General features: G+C 33.3%; 3 protein-coding genes across 8 annotated transcripts; all 3 read left to right on the plus strand.

Annotated features, from left to right (window-relative positions):
• Positions 1-286: 286 nt before the first annotated feature.
• LOC114417471 (probable sucrose-phosphate synthase 4) lies at positions 287-9,553 on the plus strand. Its single transcript, XM_028382704.1, has 14 exons — positions 287-896; positions 2,664-2,753; positions 3,151-3,392; positions 4,525-4,588; positions 5,070-5,272; positions 5,433-5,913; positions 6,013-6,144; positions 6,438-6,569; positions 6,666-6,842; positions 7,193-7,246; positions 7,390-7,452; positions 7,629-8,474; positions 8,892-9,019; positions 9,124-9,553. The coding sequence occupies exons 1-14, from the start codon at positions 672-674 to the stop codon at positions 9,398-9,400; spliced, it is 3,114 nt and encodes a 1,037-aa protein (XP_028238505.1). The 5' UTR covers positions 287-671; the 3' UTR covers positions 9,401-9,553.
• Positions 9,554-9,569: 16 nt separating this feature from the next.
• Positions 9,570-15,159, plus strand: LOC114417472 (glycerophosphodiester phosphodiesterase GDPD4-like). Of its 6 annotated transcripts, none has more exons than XM_028382705.1 (9): positions 9,570-9,678; positions 10,495-10,755; positions 10,858-10,955; positions 11,051-11,111; positions 11,294-11,374; positions 11,548-11,640; positions 13,059-13,148; positions 14,493-14,620; positions 14,713-15,128. In XM_028382705.1, exons 2-9 carry the CDS (start codon positions 10,531-10,533, stop codon positions 14,879-14,881), a joined length of 945 nt encoding a protein of 314 aa, XP_028238506.1. In that variant the 5' UTR covers positions 9,570-9,678; positions 10,495-10,530; the 3' UTR covers positions 14,882-15,128. The 6 variants fall into 6 exon arrangements, with proteins under 6 accessions (XP_028238506.1, XP_028238509.1, XP_028238508.1 ...); XM_028382708.1 differs by having other exon boundaries at positions 13,059-13,121; XM_028382707.1 differs by having other exon boundaries at positions 10,885-10,955.
• Positions 15,160-15,758: 599 nt separating this feature from the next.
• Positions 15,759-20,389, plus strand: LOC114417473. The gene is made up of 6 exons (XM_028382712.1): positions 15,759-15,823; positions 16,237-16,392; positions 16,830-16,900; positions 18,412-18,517; positions 19,333-19,465; positions 19,906-20,389. Exons 2-6 carry the CDS (start codon positions 16,337-16,339, stop codon positions 20,068-20,070), a joined length of 531 nt encoding a protein of 176 aa, XP_028238513.1. The 5' UTR covers positions 15,759-15,823; positions 16,237-16,336; the 3' UTR covers positions 20,071-20,389.
• Positions 20,390-23,967: the final 3,578 nt, after the last annotated feature.

A 23,967-nucleotide genomic window follows, 5' to 3' on the forward strand; every position in this document is an offset into this window, starting at 1 on the left:
TTTTCCTTTTTAGCTTAAAGATCTAATTAAGAATTCCTAAATAATTTAGGAGTCTAGAATTAATTTAATCAAATATTTAAATTGATATAGAGAAATTCTTTACAATTTTTTTTTTTACATTTTTTTCTTTTTTATATACCTGACGGTAGTGAAAGACTGATATTGACTTGGTACACTACAAATATATAGATCCTTCAAGTAGGTAATAATTGAATAAATTATGAAGGCAAATGGAGAATATAACAAAAGATCGATCGAATACGGATATTTGGTTCATGTAATAACTTTTTAAACTTTTTTCAAGCAAGGAATACCAGATAGAGAATCAAATCAAAGACACCCATTTCTTATATATATTCTCACAAGCTTTAAAAAACAGATATACATATTCCCTTTTTCTATTTTTTTTAAAAAAATGAAAGGCTATATATAGAGAGCTAGCGGGTGCTATACGAGTCCAACCCAGCTTTAAAATCAAAGTACATTAATACCTTCTATCTATCTATTTCCCCAACAAAATTTCAATTTGTCTATATATGCAAATATACATTCAGCAATGATATTGAGTTACAAAGCATATACAAAAGGATACAAAGATGTCATTGAAGCTGTGACTCTCACGTGAAACAAAGTATAGAGAGGTTTCCTTGTTTAATTTTTCATTGAAAGAAATGGCTGCTGTGAACGAATGGCTAAATGGTTATTTGGAGGCCATATTGGACGTGGGAAGCAGTGTAAAGGAGAAGAAAAATGATGGGAAGGTCAAGAATTTTGCAAAGTTTGAACAAGAGAAACATCAGAGAGAAGAAAAGTTGTTTAATCCCACCACCAAGTACTTTGTTGAAGAAGTTGTTAATAGCTTTAATGAACATGATCTTTACAGAACTTGGGTTAAGGTTCGTCTAAAATTGCCTCCCTCACTCTACCTTGCTTCTTTGAATTTTTTATTCAGAAATACCAGAAAATTAATTAGTTTTAATCTTTGTTCTTTGCCTTTTTTATTCTATATGCTAATATTTAGAGGGATTAATATATTAGATCATCTAGTTATTGATTAGGTTCCCGAATCATTGAGTGAATAAGGATCAATATATGTTGATTTTTTTTTAATGAAATTATACCCAAATTTCGTGTGGCATAAAATTTGGATGTTTTATAATAAAATAAAGAAGAATATATATTTACGTTTAGATCGGGACCACTTTACAGAAAGGAAGAAATTGTAGCTTCTGCATACTTGGTGGGAGATAGTAACTATGTTGTTCACCGATTGTGCTTATCATTGAATCATTTAACTAACTTTTCTATTTAACTTAATTAGTTTTTAAAATTTAATATCATCTAAACATGTTTTTATTAGAGTAAAACACTGTATTTACTACCTGTAGTCCAATCACAAATTAATATTAAATAAGAAATTTATTAACTTTTAGAGTTAAATATATTTTTTATTCCTGTAATTTAGTATTTTTTTATTCATTTTCGTTCTTATAAATTTATTTTTTTATTTTAGTTTTTACCAAATATATTTATTTTATTTTTCATCCTTAAGATATTTTACATAATATTTTAAACAATAAAAAAATATTTTGAACCGTTAAAAAAATATTATTTAAAGTGTTTTAAGAAAAAAAAACATATTTTACACAAAGACTAAAATGAAAAAGATAAATTTGTAAGGATAAAAATAAAATAAAAACACTAATTAATTTTCAGGAACGAAAAATATATTTAAACTTTTATAATAATTACACTTTTAAAAATCATATCAATTAATATAATTTCTGAGTGGTTGGTATATACTAGAATTTTTTTATTGCAGTAAACCTTTTTTTTACATATATTTTCGGAACGGAGAAAATAAATATTTAAACTCTTTCTTTTAAACCATGTTTCCTATATTTACAAATATACAATTAATAGCCTGTGCAGCACAGTCCCTATAGATAAAAATAGCTAGGATTTGTTTTCTCACATGTATCCTGCACAGTGTTAACAACGGGAAGAAAAAGAACATGAAATCACAGAATTGCGTGACTTCGTATGTAATTTCAACCATATATATGCATGAATGGACAAAAAGAAAGAGTTTTCAACTTGGCTACTTGCAAGTAAATAACCTTTATGATAAATGCAAAGGTTTGAAATGCGATTTTCCAAAGAAAAATAACAGGGTTGCATCTACACACATTCACATGAACCAATGGGGGTTGGGTTTAGCTGAAGGAACTAGTCTCCCACATGATGAATCAAGGTTTGAATTTCTATTAGGAGAGATATCCACGTTTAATACCTGATTGTATTGAACAAAATTGCCTCCAAAAGAAGAGACATGTGGGAAAAAAAATACACACATCCACGCGAATTTACTCAGATGTAAAATAGAGTTAATAATGTAAATAAATATTTAGAATATAATCCTGACTTTATCTTTTTTTATCCGGCTTAAATTTACATACAAGATGATTTTCTAAAGAACGATTCATCAACCCATTTTTGGGATTCTGTGAGTAGGAAGCATAGTATCACCATTAATGAATTGGTAACATTCACAGTTAAAGTGAAAAATGGTTGGATATAAAGAAAAGGAATTAATAAGTTTATTATAATTAGTAAGTTGTAAGCCTAAAATGGATGCATGATATATAATGGACATGATGCAGGTAACAGCTAGAAGGAATACCCGTGAACGTAGTAATAGGTTGGAGAATATGTGCTGGCGTATATGGCATCTAACTCGCAAAAAGAAACAGGTCAGTGTCCTTCTCACAACCTGAATAAGTTCTCTGCTATCAATTCTCTTAATTAACCCTGAGAAATTGTTATATATTATATGGTTCAAAACTATCACACGTGCATGTGAGAAATTGTTATATATTATATGGTTCAAAACTATCACACGTGCATATATGTCTATGATACTGACTAATTTTTCATTTTAATTTAAGATTAAGAATTAAATAAACTTGACTATATATATATATATGTCACAAATAAATTGGCCCGGGATCATGTGCATGTGATTCGGAGCATGTAATAATTTCTTCTTAATCACTCATTTTACAGTACTTTATTACCTGCCAAATAGTAAAAATGGAGGGAGGGGGAAATAATTAAAATAAAGATGAATGAATGAATTGTTGCATGCAGATTGCATGGGATGATGCTCAAAGGCTTGCAAGAAAGCGTCTTGATCGTGAACAAGGCCGTAACGATGCTGCAAATGACCTTTCTGAGCTCTCGGAAGGTGAGAAAGAAAAAGCAGATGCTAATGCTAATGCTAATGCTTTGGAACCTTTCAAGGATAATAATATTTCCAGAATCACTTCTGAAATGCAACTTTGGTCGGAGGAGGATGATAACTCTAGGAACCTTTATGTTGTCCTAATCAGGTAAAACATACCTAATGGCTAATATCATCATGTGACCTTGTCAAAATTCCTTTTATGTTAAAGATATATCAAAGTAGCTTATAAGCATACCTAATATCATCCTGATTTTTTTTTCTCGCATTCCATTTTCTCATACTTAGTTTACACTTTATGCTAAAGATGCCCTTTTAATTGTTAAGTTAATTTAGAGATAGATTTAGTTTGGGGTCCACAATGATCCAAAATTTAATCATACTTAATTTTTGTTACTTTAACATAAGTAGTTATTTCGGCTCCAACATTCTAACGATAATTCAATAACCAACTTTTTGGTATAAAAAAATTGTGTAGAGTAATTGAAATGAATGTAAAAATTCATAGGGTAAATACCTTAATTTCTAGATGGTGCTCTTAGTCACATTGTTACATAAGTAATTGAAATGCATGTAAGAATTCATAGTGGTAAAAACCTGATTCTGTATAAAAATTTAGATTTGAAATGTATACCACGAATCTTGATCCCATTTATTTACTTGTAAGATGAATTTTATTTGTATGTTTGTAAGGATTTAATTTAACTTTATTCTAATTAAAACTGTTTTATAAATTTAAAGATTTAATTACAAACTTTTGAAATATAGAGACTTATTTAATACTTTTCAAAACAATAGGTTAGTTTAACTAATTTTTAAATATATGGAAGACTTAATAAGAAATAATTATTTAGCGACCTATGAAAAGCTAAACCACGTAAGATATTTTTGAACTTTGTCTATTTTACTAAATAAAAAAATTATTATTTATTCAAGAGTTTAATATTCATGTGATGACGATATTAGATATTTAGTTTTATACTGTCCTCTAATTACAAATAATAATTAATATAAATTTTAAAATAATTATCATAAAATTTAATAACTTTTCATAGTTGTAATTAGATAACCATGTAACACTTTTTAAAGTATTAGTGCATAAATCTTTTTCTCTTTATTTAAAGCTTTTACCTACCATAATTTAATGAGTTTAATGATCATAAATTAAGAAAGTAAAATAATTTTATATTATCATTTAATAAAAAATTAGCATTGGTATTACACATTACATAGACAACTTTTTAGTTATTATTTTTACAGTTTTAATGTTGTCACTGTAGTGTTCATGGTTTGGTACGAGGAGAAAATATGGAACTTGGGAGAGATTCTGATACTGGTGGTCAGGTATTTGTATTTCATGGTCAATTTTTATTTTGGGTACAGGAAATTGTCCAGAGGGCTAACAACACCCTATGTAACACACTTCTTCTGATGTTTTTTTTTTATTGATTAAAATTTATTGATAAGTATAAACTAGTATAAAATTTTGAGTGAAATTCATTAAATAAAAAATGATACTTACAAAAATTAATGATTTTTAATAAATTTTAACCAATAATAATAAAAAGCCTGTTGATGATGTAACAAAAAGAAAAGCAAGTGCTGAAAAGAGTCTGTTAGAGAAGTATTGCTGGCATTTCTCTTTGTCCTATAACATTATGCCTGTTAAGAACCAAACTTAAGCATAATAAACTGTTCCTGCTATTATTTTTCTCTACACACATATTAGCAAATTGTGACATAGGAGAATTATGTTCTCACAGGCCAATGGCCATGACAGATCAATTATACTGCATTACCCTCATTCAGTTTGCTTCAATTTCAGGTGAAATATGTAGTGGAACTTGCTCGTGCTCTAGCCAACACAAAAGGAATTTACCGTGTTGACCTATTGACTAGACAAATAGCTTCACCAGTAGAAGTGGACTCTGGCTACGGAGAGCCTATTGAGATGTTGTCATGCCCCTCTGATGGCAGTGACTGTGGCGGAGCATACATCATTCGTCTTCCATGCGGACCTCGTGATAGGTAATTACCATGTGAGAGTTTCCATTCGGGCTCGTGGGTTCAAACCCTCTTGCTAACAAAAACTAACAACCTAACAAGTAACATTTTCTGATAAAAAAGAAAAAAAAAAGGTCATAAAATGGATCTTGATTAGTAAGTACAACACATTTGATTCTTGCAGGTACATACCAAAAGAATCACTTTGGCCTCACTTGCCTGAATTTGTGGATGGTGCTCTAGGTCACATTGTTAACATGGCAAGAGTTTTAGGGGAGCAAGTGAATGGTGGGAAGCCAACATGGCCTTATGTTATCCATGGTCACTATGCTGATGCTGGGGAGGTAGCAGCACACTTATCTGGGGCCTTGAATGTGCCTATGGTGCTCACGGGGCACTCGTTAGGCCGGAACAAGTTTGAGCAGTTGTTGAAGCAAGGGAGGCTCTCTAGGGAGGCCATAAATGCAACCTACAAGATCATGAGGAGGATTGAGGCTGAGGAGTTGGGTGTGGATGCTGCTGAAATGGTTGTCACTAGCACAAGGCAGGAGATTGAAGAGCAATGGGGACTGTATGATGGGTTTGATCTCAAGTTGGAGAGGAAGCTTAGGGTGAGGAGAAGACGCGGAGTGAGTTGCCTTGGAAGACGCACGCCAAGGATGGTGGTATGCACAATGTCATTACTATCTTCTTGATGGTGTTATCTTGTCAAACAATGTTCACAGACGCTTAAGTGTGTGTGTCCTGCTGAATCTTGTCATCAGGTAATTCCTCCAGGCATGGACTTCAGCTATGTCACAACACAAGACTCAGTGGAAGGTGAGGGGGACCTCAACTCATTCATTGGATCTGACAGAGCTCAAAGCAAAAGGAACTTGCCTCCAATTTGGTCTGAGGTCTTAAAATCTTCCCTACAACTACCATCTTTTCACCAGCGCAATTCTTGCATTGCATAAACACATTGCTTATAAAGCACAACCAATGAAAAATTCTAGATTACTTTAATATATTTTGAGTTTTAGATTGGTTGTACTCTTGTAAATATTGTGATCATACAAGAATTACTTTTTTTACGAATGCTTTTGAGAATAAAAACATGAAGGGATTGTTTAATAAATGAAGAATTATAACCTTTTTCTCCTTAATATTGATACCTGTATCTCAAGATGAGTTGTGATGTGCCATGCAGATAATGAGATTTTTCACAAATCCTCACAAACCAACAATACTAGCCTTGTCCCGTCCTGACCCGAAGAAAAATGTCACGACTTTGCTCAAGGCTTTTGGGGAATGCCAGGCCCTAAGAAAACTAGCTAACTTGGTGAATTTTCTATTTATATTTTGAAAACACGCAGATTTTCCGTATCATATGATTATCAGCTTGTGATCAAGCAATATCTTTCTGCTTTTATGGCAGACCCTCATACTTGGCAACAGAGATGACATTGAAGAAATGTCTAGCAGCAGCTCTACTGTTCTTACCATGGTGCTCAAACTCATTGACAAGTATGATTTGTATGGTCAAGTGGCTTATCCCAAGCATCATAAGCAATCTGAAGTTCCAGAAATATATCGTCTGGCTGCAAAGACTAAGGTTCATTCTTTGAAGAAAAATTGATTACACCTGATTTTGTATTGACTTTTTTATGATGTGAAATCTAGTCTATTCTTTGTTCGAAGTCATTAGATGATAAATACAATCTTTCAACTTGGTAGACAAAGCAAAGAAACTAGGTTAATATACATTGATGTAAGTATAAAAATTTGAATGCAAAATAGGTGGAGCTTAGTTCTCAATCCTATTAAACTCATTTGTTATATAATCAAATCTACAAGTATTAATTATTGTATTAACAGTTTATCTTTTATCTGACTTTAACTGCCTTGTCTTTTTTGAACATTGTATTCGCTAACAGTAACACATGGGGGTTTTGTCTCTTGAAGGGAGTTTTTATCAACCCAGCCCTGGTGGAACCATTTGGTCTCACACTAATCGAAGTAAACACTAAACCACAAGCTGTTATTATTTCAGATAGATAATAGGCTCGGTGGCATTCAACTTATGAAATATGATTTACAGAATTCAGTTATGTGGAAAATAGGAAAATTACATGACCTTCCTTGTTCCTCCCACACTACAGGCTGCAGCTTATGGTTTACCTGTTGTTGCAACAAAAAATGGAGGGCCAGTGGATATTCTGAAGGTATACTATAATTCCTTTGTGCGCTATTTTTGCATTTCATTTGCTACATCTTTCAGATTTTCAGACAAGTAGTCAATTCATAGTCAAGGTAATCATTAATTAACAAAACTTTTGCAACCTCCTATTTAATTTAATCATACTTCTTTACTATCATGTTTTGCATCTCATCATTGCAGGCACTCAACAATGGACTCTTGATTGATCCACATGACCAGAAAGCCATAGAAGATGCACTGCTAAAGCTTGTTGCAGACAAAAATCTTTGGCTAGAATGCCGCAAAAATGGCCTAAAAAACATCCATCGGTTTTCTTGGCCTGAACACTGCCGCAACTACCTCTCCCATGTTGAGTATGGCAGGAACCGCCACTCCACATCCCGCTTGGAAATTACACCAATGACTGAAGAATCAATAAGTGACTCATTGAGAGATGTAGAAGACATTTCTTTTAGATTCTCCACAGAAGGAGACTCCAAGCAGAATGGAGAGATGGACACTGCAGCAAGGCAGAAGCAAATTATTGAAGCAATCATGTGCAGGGTCTCTTCCACTGGCAAGTCTAATGCCAGTTACTTTCCTGGTAGGAGGCAAAGGCTTGTTGTGGTAGGTGCTGATTGTTATGATAGTGATGGAAATATAGCTGAGGAGGATTTTCAGGCAGTTATCATGAATGTGATGAAATCCGTGCGACCAGGCATCAGATCAGGCAAGGTTGGTGTGGTGTTGCTAACTGGTTTGAGTTTTCAGGAGACAACTAAAGCATTGAACAGCTTCCAAGTGAACATAGAAGAATTTGATGCTGTGGTTTGCAACAGTGGAAGTGAAATGTATTATCCATGGAAAGATTTAATGGCTGATGCTGATTATGAGGCCCATGTTGAGTATGCATGGCCTGGTGAGAATATTAGATCAACAATAACCAGGCTTGCTAAAGTTGATGATGGAGAGGAGAATGACATCATAGAGTATGCTAGTGCTTGCAGTTCAAGGTGCTACTCCTATAGTGTGAAACCAGGAGCCATGGTAAGATAACTTGTTCCTAAAGAAACCTGAATCTGTCTTGTTTGTTGAAAAAGGTACCTCTTCGATGAACATTTTTGAAAGTTAAACTATTCACTTGGTCTTTATAGTTGTTCGGTTGTTCCTATTTTAAGTTTTAGTCCCTACACAATTTTTTGTAGCGATTTATCACCATCACAAAGTTTTGTAGAGGTTTTATATTGCCAAAAATTCTTCTCTGGTATTAGTGCTAAGGAGTAAGGACCAAAACATAACTTTTATCAGTTTATGTATCCATGTATAGGGACTAAAACATACAGTTTTCTCATGCAGGGGTTAAAACTTAAAATAAAGACAACTTAAAATAAAGACAACTATAAGAATCAAGTGAATAGTTTAACTTTTTTAAATGTTGTAAACTTATATGATGACAAATCGCAGATCCGGAAGATAGACGAGCTTCGCCAAAGGTTGCGAATGAGAGGCTTACGCTGTAATCTGGTCTATACACATGCAGGATTGAGATTAAATGTGATACCATTATTTGCTTCAAGAAAACAAGCACTAAGGTCAGGAACATAATTGACTCTTCCCAACACATTATATGTAGGAACTTCAAATGTACATAAAACTAGATGTAAAATAACCTTATTGTTCTTGTCTATGAATTTAGGTATCTGTCAGTCAAGTGGGGAATTGATCTATCCAAAGTGGTTGTATTTGTGGGAGAAAAAGGTGACACGGATTATGAAGAACTAGTGGCTGGCATACAGAAGACACTTGTTTTAAAGGGGGCTGTTGAATATGGCAGTGAAAGGCTTCTTCGCAGTGAAGACAGTTACAAAAGAGAAGATGTGTTCTCCCAAGATAGCCCCAACATTATTTATGCAGAGAAGAGCTATGAGGACTGTGATATTTCAGCAATTTTGGAGCATCTCAAAGTATCATGATTTCTGTTTTGGTCACTATTTCTAAGTGTCATTATCCATGAACATAGAAATAACTACAAGCCAAGAGAGGGAAAAAAAAACCATATACTAGAATGTATACCCCAACTTCAATAATATACAACAAATACATCTCCAACTTGATTTGTCTCTCCAGGATGCTATAGAAACTGCAAGGGAATTGCAAGCTGCATTATATAAAATATCATTAGCAAAAGTGGCATCAATAATACTCTCGTTGCTTACTCATTCTTGTGAAGTTTAATCACTGATCACCTAAGGTAACAACTTTGAACTCTTCCATGATCCACTCTTCGTAACTGTGACTACTAAAACGTCAGAAATCTAAGCCCGTGAAGCATTGGAATTTAAATTGAAAGGGAAAACGAATAATTGCAGAGGAAGGTGGCATTGTATATAGAAGTTGAGATTTGAGAACAAACAACCCTAGCAAATAGGATTCAAGTATTGGATGAACATAAATTTAGTAGGCAAGTAAATAATATAATTCATATTCAATTTATTAAAATCATTGTTGTTAACAGAATCAATGTTTATGTGTGAGTATATTGTATACAAAAAAAGTTCAAATTTAATATATTGCAAGTAACAACAAAAAGACAGACATGATAAACTATTTTACATGTAATAATATGATGCTTAAATATTCTTATTCTTGAATCTCTCATAAATTAACAAATTTTATTTTGAATCTCTAATAATTTTTTTTATGTTGAGTATATAATAAAACAAAATTTTTGAGTTTGATCCTTATTATTTTATTTTAGTCCTTCGTACCAGTGATGATTATGCACAAGGAACAGAAGATTTAGTTTACAATTTAATTTATTTGATAAATATATAATCATGCAATGATTGTCTTAAAATTAAAATATAATTATCTAGAATTGAAATTGGAATAACTTTATATTATATGATTCTTTTCTTTAAAACATATAATTTTATTGCAAATTAAAAAAAATATTTTGAAATTAACTTTATTTTATAGTTATTTTTAATTTTTAAAACATATGACATATAATATCATTACAAATCCTATATAAAGAAATGTAAACTTGCTCGTCCCTGTTAACAAGAGTGTGGATCGAAGCAATAGAAATAGAGAGATTGAGATGATGCAGAGTTCAAGATCACGAAAAGCAGCGTTGAGAGTCAGAGTTCCTTCGCGGAAGCTGATGATTCTCTCTCTGGCCATTTTCGCCATTCTCCCTCCCATTTTCTTCCACTTCCGCCTCCGACGCCTCCAACAGCTGCAATTCACAAAGTGCCGTTGGCTCAACGATCCTCCTCTGGTCTGCGCCCACGGTGGCGATTCTTCCAAGGCTTCTCCAAACACCGTGAGCGAAGATCTCTCTCTCTCTCTCTCTCTCTCTCTCTCTCTCTCTCTCTCTGTTTTCATTTCATGTTATTATGGTTGGTTCCTAATTTCTTCTTTCCAGATGGCGTCCTATTTCCACGCTCTTCAGTCTCGCGTCGACTGCATTGAGATCGACGTTTCTCGTTCTTCTGACGGAGTTCTCTTTGCTCTCCATGACAGGTAAAATACTACTACTTATGCACTCGGTTTTATTTTTAATTATGAGAGATAGCGTTATAATCACTTTGAGATTATTTCTCACACGATGCAGGCAGGGATTTGCAGCGCTTAACTGGAAGCGCTACTTCTAAAGTTGGTTACTTGAACTCAAAAGAGGTGAGACTGGCACATTTCATTTTCTCACCACTCGCTCATTTTTATAGATGGATGCTTGTTTTTGTAATGAGAGATTTCATTTGACATAATCCCTCAATGCTATTTGAAATTTGCATTTAATAAAATAGAGAAAAAAAAAACTATCACGTGTGACTAAGATTGTGTTCAGTGTATTTCTCTAGATTAGAGAGCTTAGTGCTTCACGTCAGTCTACCTCCAAGTTTACTGATCAAAGTATACTTACAATCCAAGATGCTCTGATGGTATGATCCCAAGATTCAGGAAATGCTCTTTCTTTTCTTCCCTGTTGGTTTTCTTGAACAATTTTGGATCTATTCCTTTCTCCACTTTTTTGGTATACTTGCTTTCTTTGCTTGTCTTTTTCATGTTCTTTCCATGTTATCTTTTGACTGTGGCTCCACTGTACTTTATTTAGTTGACTGCAAATTCAGTACGCCAGATAGTTCTAGATGTTAAGGTTGGGCCCCCATTTTATGAGAAAGAGCTTGCCAAAGATGTTCTCTCTATTGTAAGTATAATACTTCTTTGCCTTACTGTCCATCTACTGGTGACGTTCAGTCCCTTTTTTCTTTACTGTCTCTCACGGTTACTGTATAAAAGCTTTAGCTTGCCCTTGAGTTGTCCGCCTTCTGAAAAGTATGTATAAGTGGCATGATAAAAAATTCCCCTTGCTATTGCCCTTGTGGGCTTTAGAGTTGACTTTTGGGATCATATTTATTTAACCTTTTTCAATGTTTAATTTTGAAGGCTTGTATAATTGTGTTTGTTGTAGACTTCTTTCCTATAAATATGACAATACGCTTGAGGCCTGAGGGTAAAATACAGTTTTTCCTCCTGATCTTAAGGAGTATTACCATAAACTTAACACACCAACTTTAAAACCCTACACCAAACCCGGTTATGTTTTGTTGTATTTAAGTGGAAATGTTTGTTTCTCTTGTATGATGGGTTGAACTCCTAACTTCCTCTTTGAACATCCACCCCCCCCCCCCCCAATTTCATGGATTAGAAGCAAAACAGCATGCATTAATTGAGCAACACACTTGCCGAAACCTCCACTACCTTCTTCCTTGTCTTTCTACTGTCCTAACTACAATGACTCCCCATCAGTTGTCCTAGACTACTATTGGTAAGGTTGAGTTAGGTTCAAACCCATTTTTTGACATGGTATTAGAGTCTATCCTAGACCCATTAATGGGCCTCCCTGTGTTTGTCACGCTACAAGTGGATAGTCTTGAGCGTGAAGGAGGGTGTTGGAAAAAGTCACCTATATTGTGGTCACCCACCCCTAGATATAGGGACTTGTTGAAAGTCCCACATGGTGGGTAGCCGTGGGCAAAAGGGAGATATGTTGAAGTCCCACATTGCCTAAAAATAGTGCCGAGATAGACTATATAAGTGGGAAACAATTCTCACCTTACAGATCAGTTTTGTAGGGTTGAGTTAGGCTCATAACTCAATTCCTGACAACTACCATGACTTTAATCTCTAAAATATTCCTTTGGGTCAGTGTTATCGATGGCAGATGGTGGATGGCCAAACTTCCTCCATATAAACACACCATTGCAACCTATGGCACCGCCGTAGTGGGCCTCCCTTCACAAATTGCCTATGGCGGTTGGCAAAAAATCACCATGCCATTTAACAACATTGTTGTGGGGCTTCATTATTCTGGGCCTTCTATGGCTTTAGAATAGAGAAAGAAAGAAAATAATAAGACAGATGTTGATGAACCTGTTTCTTAGATTTCAGCTTAAAACCAATTGACACTAAGTGATGTTGCCATCAACCCTAATCCTGTTAGCACTCATCGTTCTCCATTACATCTCTTCTGCTCCTGCAGCAAGTCCTTAGTTTTTCTTCAAAATATTTTCTTCTTTTGCAGCCATGTAATTTCCATGTGTCAAAACAACATATCTATTTCAGGTGGAGAAGACGGAGTGCAGCAATTGCCTCATATGGGCTAAAAGTGACATTTTAGCAAGAGATGTAATTAAACTCTCATCAGAAATTACAGTAAGAAGTAGTTTATTTAGCTTTGTTTGCATGTCTTTTTCATGTTTTGATGTCACTATTTTGCATATGAAAATCTTCTGTTGTCTTGTATGATAGCTTTTCATTTATTATTTTTTTTAGGCTTCATTTCAATCTAAAATGGAAAGGGAAAAATGATTTCTTTTCCTAAACAATTGATTGGCAGGGGAACATGGAACAAAAGATTGTACAGCTTTTGGCTGTATTAACTTATACGCCTAGTTACTTAAGCATTGAATTTATGGCTGTTGCAAGTGATTTAATATAAACAGTGAATGATAATTAATGCTTAATAATAAGATAGTGCTTCTGAGAGTTGGTGTAAAAGTGGTGTGCAAATAACAGAACTCTTTCTAAAGGCCCACCAGGGCTGGTCTCAGATATCTATGCTGATTCAATGCATTTTGAGTCTTTATTGGGAAAACAAAGCCATCATGGCCATCTATGCATTCTGATAGTGATAGTTTCACTGCAGCTGAAGCACTAAAGTATACTAGTTTTGATTCTTTCAGAGAATGGAAAATTTTAATATACCTAGGAAGCTACCTTTCTTTTTTTCTGGATTAGAGAAGAAATATTATTAGAGAAGGGAGAGGATAAGAATGGAAATCCTCCTAGGATGAACCAAAGAATTGAAAAAAATAAAACCAAACAGACAACTGAACTGGTATAGCACATCTCTGCAAAGCCCGACAGTCTTTCCACATGTCCATCAAAGGAACCTTACTAAAAATAGCCATGAGCCGAGCACCTCCAAAAACCTAACCATAAAAATTCATGCATTACTTAACACCTTATAACAGTACACATTGCACACTTTGACAGAGTTTCCTTCTTTAGTCATCTCAAAACCTCTTAAATAGCATATGACATGAGAAAGTGGTCAGAACTAAGTCTAGAACAATACAACATTTACCAAAAGTACTAGTCTCTACTCCGCAAGTAAATGACTAGCTGCATGAATATAGAAGAGCTGGAGAAGGGTAAAACATCAGGAGACAGTTATCACGATTTAGGCTGATTTTGGTGGTAATCTTATTAAATATTTCAGTACAAATGAAGACTTAAACTTAGTTAACAAAATGGAGGTTATTCTTGTTTGGAGAATAGTTACGGAAGTGGAAATAAGATTTACGCTAACTGACTGTAAGTCTTTACGTTAGTTGTGCCTAATTAATTTTTTTGTATGATTATGTCTATTAATGACAAGAAGTTGTTTGCATCATTACGAAGCTGAAAGCCCTAGGATTGTATTATAGATGTGTTAATTTTACGTGCTTTAATGTCCACTTCAGCATCCACTCAGTTCAGTCGGGGATGATGCAGGTTGGCTACATTGTTATGAGAGAACCTTCTACTGGAGCTAGGACAAATTTGTTGAGAATGAAAGGTGCTGAGGTTGTTGGTGTCTATCATCCACTGATTGATGAAAATCTTGTGAAAGTTTTGCACAGGTAGTATTTTTAAAGCATCTAGACTCTGGCAGCTTCCAGCATGAACATGTGGTGTATTTACTACTTACCATATTTTGCATTGTGGTGAACAGGAGGAACAAAAAGGTGTATGCCTGGACAGTTGATGATGTAGAATCCATGCAAAAGGTGTTGTTTGAACATGTTGATGCTATTGTTACGAGCAACCCGACTTTTCTTCAACGCCTAATGCAAGATATCAAAACACAATGTCTTGAAGAGGGTTATTCATTACCACGCTAAAATTTGTTTCGAGAATTTTAGAAATGTCTTCTATGTTGTCATTATTAAAACACTAATCCTTTGTATAACCTCCATTCTTCTCTGAGCGGGAAAAAAGGATGAATATCATGCAGGGTTGGACCCTTGCCTTTAGGATGTTTAATGTATCATTAGGTATCACAAAAATCATTTTGTTCTTAAATTTTAGTGCTATTTGTCAATGACACTACTGGCAGCATAGTGGAGGAGACACAAAGGTTTCTTGGCATGAAAGTATGGTAGATATGAAACCTACGTCATTTTATTTTTTTTGCTGAATTTGTGAAACCTACGACATAACGTATACAGAGCGATACAGTAAATTTGAAAAATTATGATAGCTATAATATGAATAATAAAGTTAGTACGAAATTAATATTAATATAACATACAAATCATAGAAGAGAAAATTGAAATTTTAAAAATGAGCGAGTTATCATTATATATAATAGAAGTCCTAAGAAGACTTAAAACAATTGAATATAGATTTGGATTGAAATGAATCAATACAAATTCTTGGATGATTCTTTTATTCTCTTAACTTTTAACTAGTAATTCATTTTGGTATTGGAAGGATACGCCCATTGCTAAGGTTTAAAATTCTTTCAATCATATCAATTCTTATTTTACAAATAAAAATGAGTGTTTAAAAAAATATAAAGAATTTTTTAAAAAAAATACTATTATTAATAAAGTATTTAAATGTTAAAAAAATTAATTCTAATAAAGTTTATTTAATTCAATTTTAGTTTTCCAAACAAAATGAAAAATTAATTTTACCATTTATTTATAATGCAAAATTTAAAAATTTATAATTTGTACGTTATAAACTTTCCACTAACCTATGAGTTAGTTTTATCAAAATATAATCTTTTTTTTTGTTTTCCTTGGTTCAGCTTGGGAGTGGAGATTCAGCACCGCGTGGTAGTGTAGCCCAGATCTAAACTCCGTTGGTGAATTAAATGTTTTTTTATTCAATACAAAATTTGCTACGTCTTATCAATTTGTATATTAGGTGTGGAATCCAATCCATGCATCCAAATTGATAGCACGTGGATTGATTACAAGATGCCAACGTCTAAACCTCTTTTCCCCAAAGAGAAGAAAACATAATAGATATCTCATTCTCATCTTCATCTGCATCTGCCCATGTTTCTTGTTTCTGTCTGCAATTTTCAATTCCAACTCTCTCTCACATGCAATTCTCCATCCAACAAAAGTTTCTCATCATTTCTGTTTCCCATAAGCAATTAATTAAAATACTGAATTTGGTATAATTTCTTTCTCAAATATAATTAGTTTTACAATTATTTTATTTCTTTTTCCTTGGATTGTAGCCGGGGTTTCTTGTTGTGAGAGAAAAACCTTTATTCTCTGTTTTGGGAACATCTGGGGTCTCAATTTAGTGGAAGTTAAATTTTGAAACTTTGGACGAAGATGGCGAATTGGGTCCAAAAGAAGATCACTGATCCCCTTCTTTCCATTATCCGAAGGTACTCTTCAAACTTTTTCGCTTTTTCCTCTCTCTCTTTCTCTGATCTACTATTCATTTGTTCTGAATCTCTGCTACATGTGATTTGATGCATCTTCAAGTTATTTATTTTTTTTAAAAAAAAATTGGTTTTCCAATGCAATGGTAGTGTGTGATAATTGATATAATTTGTTCTTCATTTTAATTATTCCCTGTCGAAAACAAATTAGGAGTGAACGTATAATTTCCTGGGTATATCTTATTGAAAAAGGAAAATTTTAAGGGAAGCCATGTGAGAATGTGTTTTATGCTGAAAAATGAAACATCACATGCTTTTATGGAACTGAAATTGTTGTCAAGTTTAGCCTTTGGAAATCTTTGAATATGTATTAATTTGTTATGACAAGTAGGCTTCTGAATACAGCTTTAGTTTGATGATTTTTGGTACTTATTTTTCAGAGGAGCTGAACCAAACCACTTGGCTTTCTCTGCTGCTCTTGGTGTTACATTGGGACTATTTCCTATATGTGGTATGTTGTAATTAACCCACCTGGATTTATATTGTCATTTATGTTGGATTTGTTTATTATACTTGCCACTGAACACTCAAAATCATGCTTGTAACTAAGATCTTATTGCTTGCACGATTGGTGATTGAATAGGATAGCAACTTTACAGATTTAAATGATTTTCCTGCTTATTTAAAATGTTACATGTGTCACAATAGTGGAGTGGAGATCCTTCTCCCTGTTAAAATGAAGAATTGAAGGAACTGTGATATAAATTTGGGGGTGGAGGGGTGGGGGAATAAATGTAGAATGTTTCCATGTAGTATGTAGAATGTCTATTGCTGACAAGAAAAATAGCTTCAGATTTGTGATTAGGCTCATTGTTTTCTAACTCAGTAGGCATCTTAGAGGGGTGATGACATTTAATATGTTAGATATAGAACCAACTAAAGAGAAACTTCATGCTGCACTAACTTTTGAATTAGTGAAAAATGAAAGGAGAAATGACCAACTTAGTCAGGGGCATGGAATATTTGAGATTTTGCGCTGGATATCAGCATATTTTCAATTGACAGATGGAGACTACGTATTCTTTATTACAACCTCTTTTTTTTTTTTTTCATAATACCTTTTCTTAACAAGTACATTCAGGATTCTGATTAAGAAAAGAAAGAGAATTACTTTTTTATATCATGTCAACCAGTATATATTGTCCCAGTGTATTAGATAATTTGACCAAACAGAGATTAAGATAATTTGATCAAATGTAAAAATTTAATAACCATTGATACTGACACCACATACACAACAAAGTTGTATCCACTACATTGAAAAGAATGTGCATAATTTCTTTCCAGTTTGATCAACATGCTTGAACATTACATTGGTTATCATAATATATAATAATTGTTAACATGGTAAAAGGGGATTTTTGGGAACAATTAATTCCTAATGATAAACATGTTGATAAGTTGAAATTTTTGGCCTTTCCGAAAAAAATGAAATTTGGTTGTTGCATAAAGTACTGATTTTCTTTGTCAGAATATTTTAAAGTGGTTTCCATCAGAAAAGGTAAGTAGCTGTTCATCCAGGTTAATGACTGATAGGATTTCAGTTGGCTCTCTATTATCATTCATCTCTTTGCCATGAGGTTTGAACAATCAATTTTAAATTAATCAGTCTTTCCTCACAACCTCTAGATAACCACAGTTCAGAATTGGTAGCCATCTAGCATAAGTTTAGTCTCTCTCTCTCTCTAGTTTCCAAAACTATGTCTTTCCATTAACTCTACAGATGCAACTCATGGAAAATGCAGATTTGACTAACATAATCCCAAAACTGAATCTGATTTCAAGATTGTGAAGCAACTGCATATTTAAATTAAGTATAAACTGATTCAACCTAGCAAATGCATCACAAAACAATCAAAAGAAGAAAAATAGGCTCTTAATTAGATATCTGAGAAATTATAATGATGTGAAATGTGGCAGTTCGTCTATATTTTGTTAGACATGCTAATGTTTTTCAAATAGGTGTCACTGTGTTCCTCTGTGGAATGGCTATTGCATTGCTTGGATCATTTTGCCATGCTCCAACTGTGATGCTTGCAAACTTTATTGCTACTCCAATAGAGTTGAGGTAATATGCATTTCGTGCTGTCATCACATTTACTTTCCTTCTCTATGGCGAATCATTGTACTTTTATTTTGTTAGTCATGTTACAATCAAGATATTCATGAAAATATATTGTAAACAACTTCTTTATGACTTTAAATTTTGTTAGAAGGGGTTTTTTTTATCTTACTTTAATTGCATCCTAGGAGGACAAATAGAGGTTCTTGTGATAACTGAATCAAATTAAAGACTGTCAAATTAGGAAAACCTAACAAAACTTAATGATACACCTATTAGAAAAGATTTTACTCTAGTTTTATTGAAAATTTTGTTTTTTGTAGAGACCAACAGTGTTAATTGATCCATATAGCATCCCAGTGGAATATGGTCTAGTTGTTGTTGCATCCTAAGAGTTAAAAGTTACGAAGGGTTGGACTATATATATGGTGTAAATCATGGTAATACAGAACCATGCTTTTATTTTCAGAGAAAGGGTTCCGAATAGGAAATTCACTTTGTATTAAAATTGTTCTGTAGAGAGCCCTTAGAAACAATGAAAGTGTCCAGATGTTCTTAATTATAACCCCCATTATGTTATGTATTGGACACGTAGGTTCTCTCTTATTCCCGGATCAATATTGTTTTGTTTCATAGAGCATGTTTGGAAACACATTGCTGATCCACGTTAAGGCAAGAAAACCAAGTCAAAACATTAAAATGACGCAGAAGCAGCAATATGTTGCTTCAATCCAGACTTGACGCGATTTTTTTTCAAACACGCACATAATTGATTTTATTCTTGTCTGTACATTGATATTTGCTTTTATTCGGCATTTCAGTCTGGTTGTACCCTTTCTACGCTTTGGTGAGGTTATCTCTGGTGGATCTCATTTCCCTTTAACATCTGATGCTTTAAAGAAAGTTCTTACTGGCCAAGCTTCACGTGAAGTCTTATTAAGTGTTGCCCATGCGGTAGGTGCCACCATCCCATAATATTTTCTTGTGGATTTGTCTTAAATATAGAGATATCTACATGAAACAGACATTATTTATGTATATACAAGTGTTTTCTTCTGAACTTATTTGAATTAAGTATTAGATAACAGAGATGCACAATGGAATTGATTTTCACCACTCAAGTCTTCTTTGTGATACAAACAGAAAATCTTTCTATGCTTTATTTACCTAGTAATGCTGAAACCTTTTAAATTTCCCTTTGGGTGGGAAGGGCAGTTTCCTTGTATAGGATCTGACATTTTCTTATATGCTTGAATTACTCAAAGTTTCTAATCCTCACTAATTTCTTGCTGCTTGAATCACTTTGCTTTTAGAAGTGTCCATGCTTGATGATGTCCTTTCAAAAATGTGTAATTATCGATTTTGAAAATTTCTTGTTTATCAATCTTTTGCAGTTATTAGGGTGGCTGGTTGCATCACCATTTATTTTGGGAACTCTATACATAGTTCTTTTACCATGCTTCAAAATTCTAGTTCATAAATTCTCAAGTGTTCCTTTAAGTCCAAAGAAGCCGCTCAATCCACACTCAGAAGTAAAGCTGAAGGTAAGGGATGTTTGACAAAGTAGCAACGAGATCATAGTGTCAAAATCTGCTTTGTCACAGTGATCAGTCATTGATTCATGTTCTTGTGTGACACAAATTGTACATAATTAACAAAAACTTGTCACTGTTTATATTGCTGAGATTGATGTATCCTATTTGTAAACTATGTATTTGTAAAGCATGCCATGAGTATGTGATGTGATGTTATTACCAAAAATAGTATATTGTTATTGGCCATGGGACATTTGAAGATCATAAGGAACATGGAGATCAAAATTTTCAAATAGGCTAAATTAAAAGTGCCAATAATGCAGCCGATATTTTGTTGCTTTCATCAATATCTGGCATAACGTTCTTAGAATTTCAGCAGGATGCTTTACTCATGTTCCACACAATCACTATTTATTCGTGAAGGTTCTCGTTCGTCTACCACAACTATTTTTCAGAAGTTGCATGTAGTACTTATCAAAAAAGAAAGAAAGAGAAAAGATTATTTTTCAGATTCTTATTTGAAAAAGAAAAAGAAAAACATTGATCAATCTGCTTAAAATTTGACAAGTGATTTCTTATATTAAAAAATTGCGCAAATTAAGCTCAAAGAAAATCTTAATTTGCAGCATGTATTATTAGGTTCTCTCACCTGCACAGTCCTTTTAAGTTTATCACATTTATCGTGAGGATAATGGTTATGTGGATAGTCTTGCTAACTATGCTATGCTCTTCAAGTGGATGATTTTTCTTGGCGGAATTCTCCTCCAAACTTTATTGGAGAGTGTCTCTATTGAGGAATAGATTTTTATATATAGATTTTGTTGATTTTTTTTAAATGTAGGATATGAAAAAAAACAACAAAAAAAGATCGAGAAGCCTAAGGCCTAAGATGAACTACTCGCTCTCCCATTCCATTAGTTAACACAAAAGCAGACAGCTGCGGAGGGCATGGTTGATTTTAAACTTGGCATGGGTTTTGATTTTATGTCCGGCAAATTTCTCAAAAGGGGTTTGTTTTACAAACTATTTTTACAAATGAGACTTTTTTCAAACTATTTCTTGCATGGTGTCATTTTTTACGTAAAAGCTATGCAAATCGCTAAAGGCATTGGCGAGTTCGGACTCAGGGTGAAACATGACACTGGTCTCGCCAGTGTGACTGGCGATTTGAGCTCCATGGGACTCGCCAGTTTGACTGGCGAGTTGAGGCTTTTCCGAATTGGAAATTGCAAGTGGGACTGGCGAGTTACAGTTCCATGGGATTGCAGTGCTGAAGCATGTCACGTGATCACCGCCTCCAGTTGCCATGCCGGCACTTGTGCACCTGCATGCATGTGAAACACTAAAAAAACTCTGCATCTAGAGATTCAGGTAGCAAAAAAACAATCAAGGAACTCGTATGCTTAATTATATTATACACATGCAACTTACTTTATCAAAAGATTAATAAAATATATTTTTAATTCCTATAAAGTCAATAAAATTTATTAGTATCATTCTTCATATTTTGGATTTGATTAATTTACTCTCTAAATTTTGGAAAAATAATAATTTCTGCGTTCTTTAATTATCACAAACAATTTTTATCGTGAGGATAAATGAAAACTACTCTATTTTATAAACTTCTAATACTTAAATTGATTAAAATTAAAGTTTGAAGACTAAAACTAAATTTTAACGAAAGTTCCGAAATTGGAAACATGCTTTATCCTTATTAAAATTATGAACTTAATAAAGAGACCTGCAAGTGGAACCAGCAATGCATGGAACTGTGCAGCCACAACTCGTCAGTTGCATGGAACTTAATAAAGAGACCAAGCTCAACTCGTCAGTGAAACTGACGAGTCCCATGGAGCTCAAATCCACTGGTCTCCCCCAGTCCGAACTCGTCAATGTCTTCTGCGATTTGCATGACTTTTACGTAAAAAATGACATCATGCAGGAAATAGTTTGAAAAGAGTCTTATTTATGAAAATAGTTTGTGAAACAAACCCCTTTTCGAAAATTTGCCTTTTATGTCCCCTATGTTTATGCTTGTAAGAAAATATTATATATTAAAATCTAATATACAAGAACTATCTCAAAAGCTTAACTTGTTAGACCTTTATATATATATATATATATATATATATATAAAAGGAGAAAGATGCCTTAGTTGTGAAAATATATTTTTAGCTAGTAAATGAAAAAAACATATTTAATTTTATTTAGTGATTTAAACATTTTTAAATTTGTAAGACCGGACCTTTAAGGCCAATCCTAACATTTTATGGGTCCGGTTTAAAATAATTAATAAAGGACATTGATGACCTAAGGTAAGTTTTTATTAATTTTAACTTTGAAAAAATTTTCTCAACTAATGCTACCGTCACAAGTATACATTTGTCAAATTATTAGGTTTAATTGAATCATTAACTTCATCATTCTCAACCTCACTTACATGATTTTCATTATTCAAATATTTAATTGATTGATCTAAATTTTCATGAGAACCTACACTTTTTAGAACAAATTTATCAATAACTCTTCCTCTTGTTTTTTCTTTTTTCTTTTTTTCACTTCCAAATAAATGTTTTTTAGGCAACATCTTATGACAAAACAAATAGTCAATTAAAAAAAAAAACAATAGCACCTGGATGGAAGTAGAAGCCAAAACTGAATATTCTCTCAGGACAATTAACAATATTAATGTGATAAAAATTATAAATGGACTTGAAAGAAAAAAAAAAAAAAGTCCCACACAAGTAGTATTCTTATTTCAACCATTGAGTGTTATGTTTTGCATAGGCTCCCCCAATTATATATTCACAAGACAAGAATATCACGTTCGCAAATATTCTCTTAGACTACAACTATGAAAAAGTGAAAGAAAAACAAAGGTTGGTCATTCTGACTTATTTTTTTTATTCTTAAATTCTTAATTAAGGTAAAACAAACTTTATTTCACTTTAAATATTAAGTTGCAACCACAATACCAAATCACGACAAACAGCAAGTAAAACAATACTAATGCATCATTTGATCAATCCAACACCAATTATCCAAGTATATATATATATATATATATATTGAGAGAGAGAGAGAGAGAGAGAGAGAGAGAGAGAGACTGGAATAATATTATAGAGTGAATGAATGGAAAATAACCTTTGAATTTCAAGCCTTGCAAGTTCAATAATTCACTCAGTAATATGAAATCGTCATGTGTGGCACAAGTATGTCATTGTCGACCTTCTCCATTATTTGGTCCTTCCTTGCTTGACTTGTTGGCTTATGTTCATAAAGGAAACCACAATCCAATTGTCATTGACAATGATAATCACTATTTAGATTCAATATGATATTAATAATCAGTGTATTATTCTTCCTTCTTTTTTTCTAGGTTCTCCCTTCCGTAGTTCCTTGCTTTCCATACATTTTATCAGGAAAAATATTATCGATTCCACAAAGCTAGAAATTGGTGCAAGCTATTGAATAATTTGTTGGAAATTCAATGTTCAATTGCTTGTAACTTTTAAATTTGAGATTGGAATTTGAGGACTCTTGTTGGGGGCGCTATATCGAGAAGTGGTGAAGAAACTAAAAGGGTGAGTGATGCGTGAACTATTTATTATTATTATTATTTTTTTGCTGATTCATTAGTGTGTCAGTTGGTAAGCCATATCAAAATGATTTTTTTTAAATACTGCAGCAAATAAAAATTTGGCCCCCTGGGCCCAGTGCAAGTGCACCTTTGAACATAGTCTAGGGTCGGGCCTCCAGACTTTCAATGTATTTAATAGTAATGACTACTAAATATATGCTTGATGATAGAATGTCTATAGAGTACCTATAAATAATAGTTTTTGATCTCTAAGTTTCACACCTAAAACAAAAATCTAATACACCATTTATAATGAGAGCTTGGAAGAATCAAGTTTTGCA

This window comes from Glycine soja, chromosome 6 (assembly GCF_004193775.1).
Source record: "Glycine soja cultivar W05 chromosome 6, ASM419377v2, whole genome shotgun sequence".
Lineage (NCBI taxonomy): Eukaryota > Viridiplantae > Streptophyta > Magnoliopsida > Fabales > Fabaceae > Glycine > Glycine soja.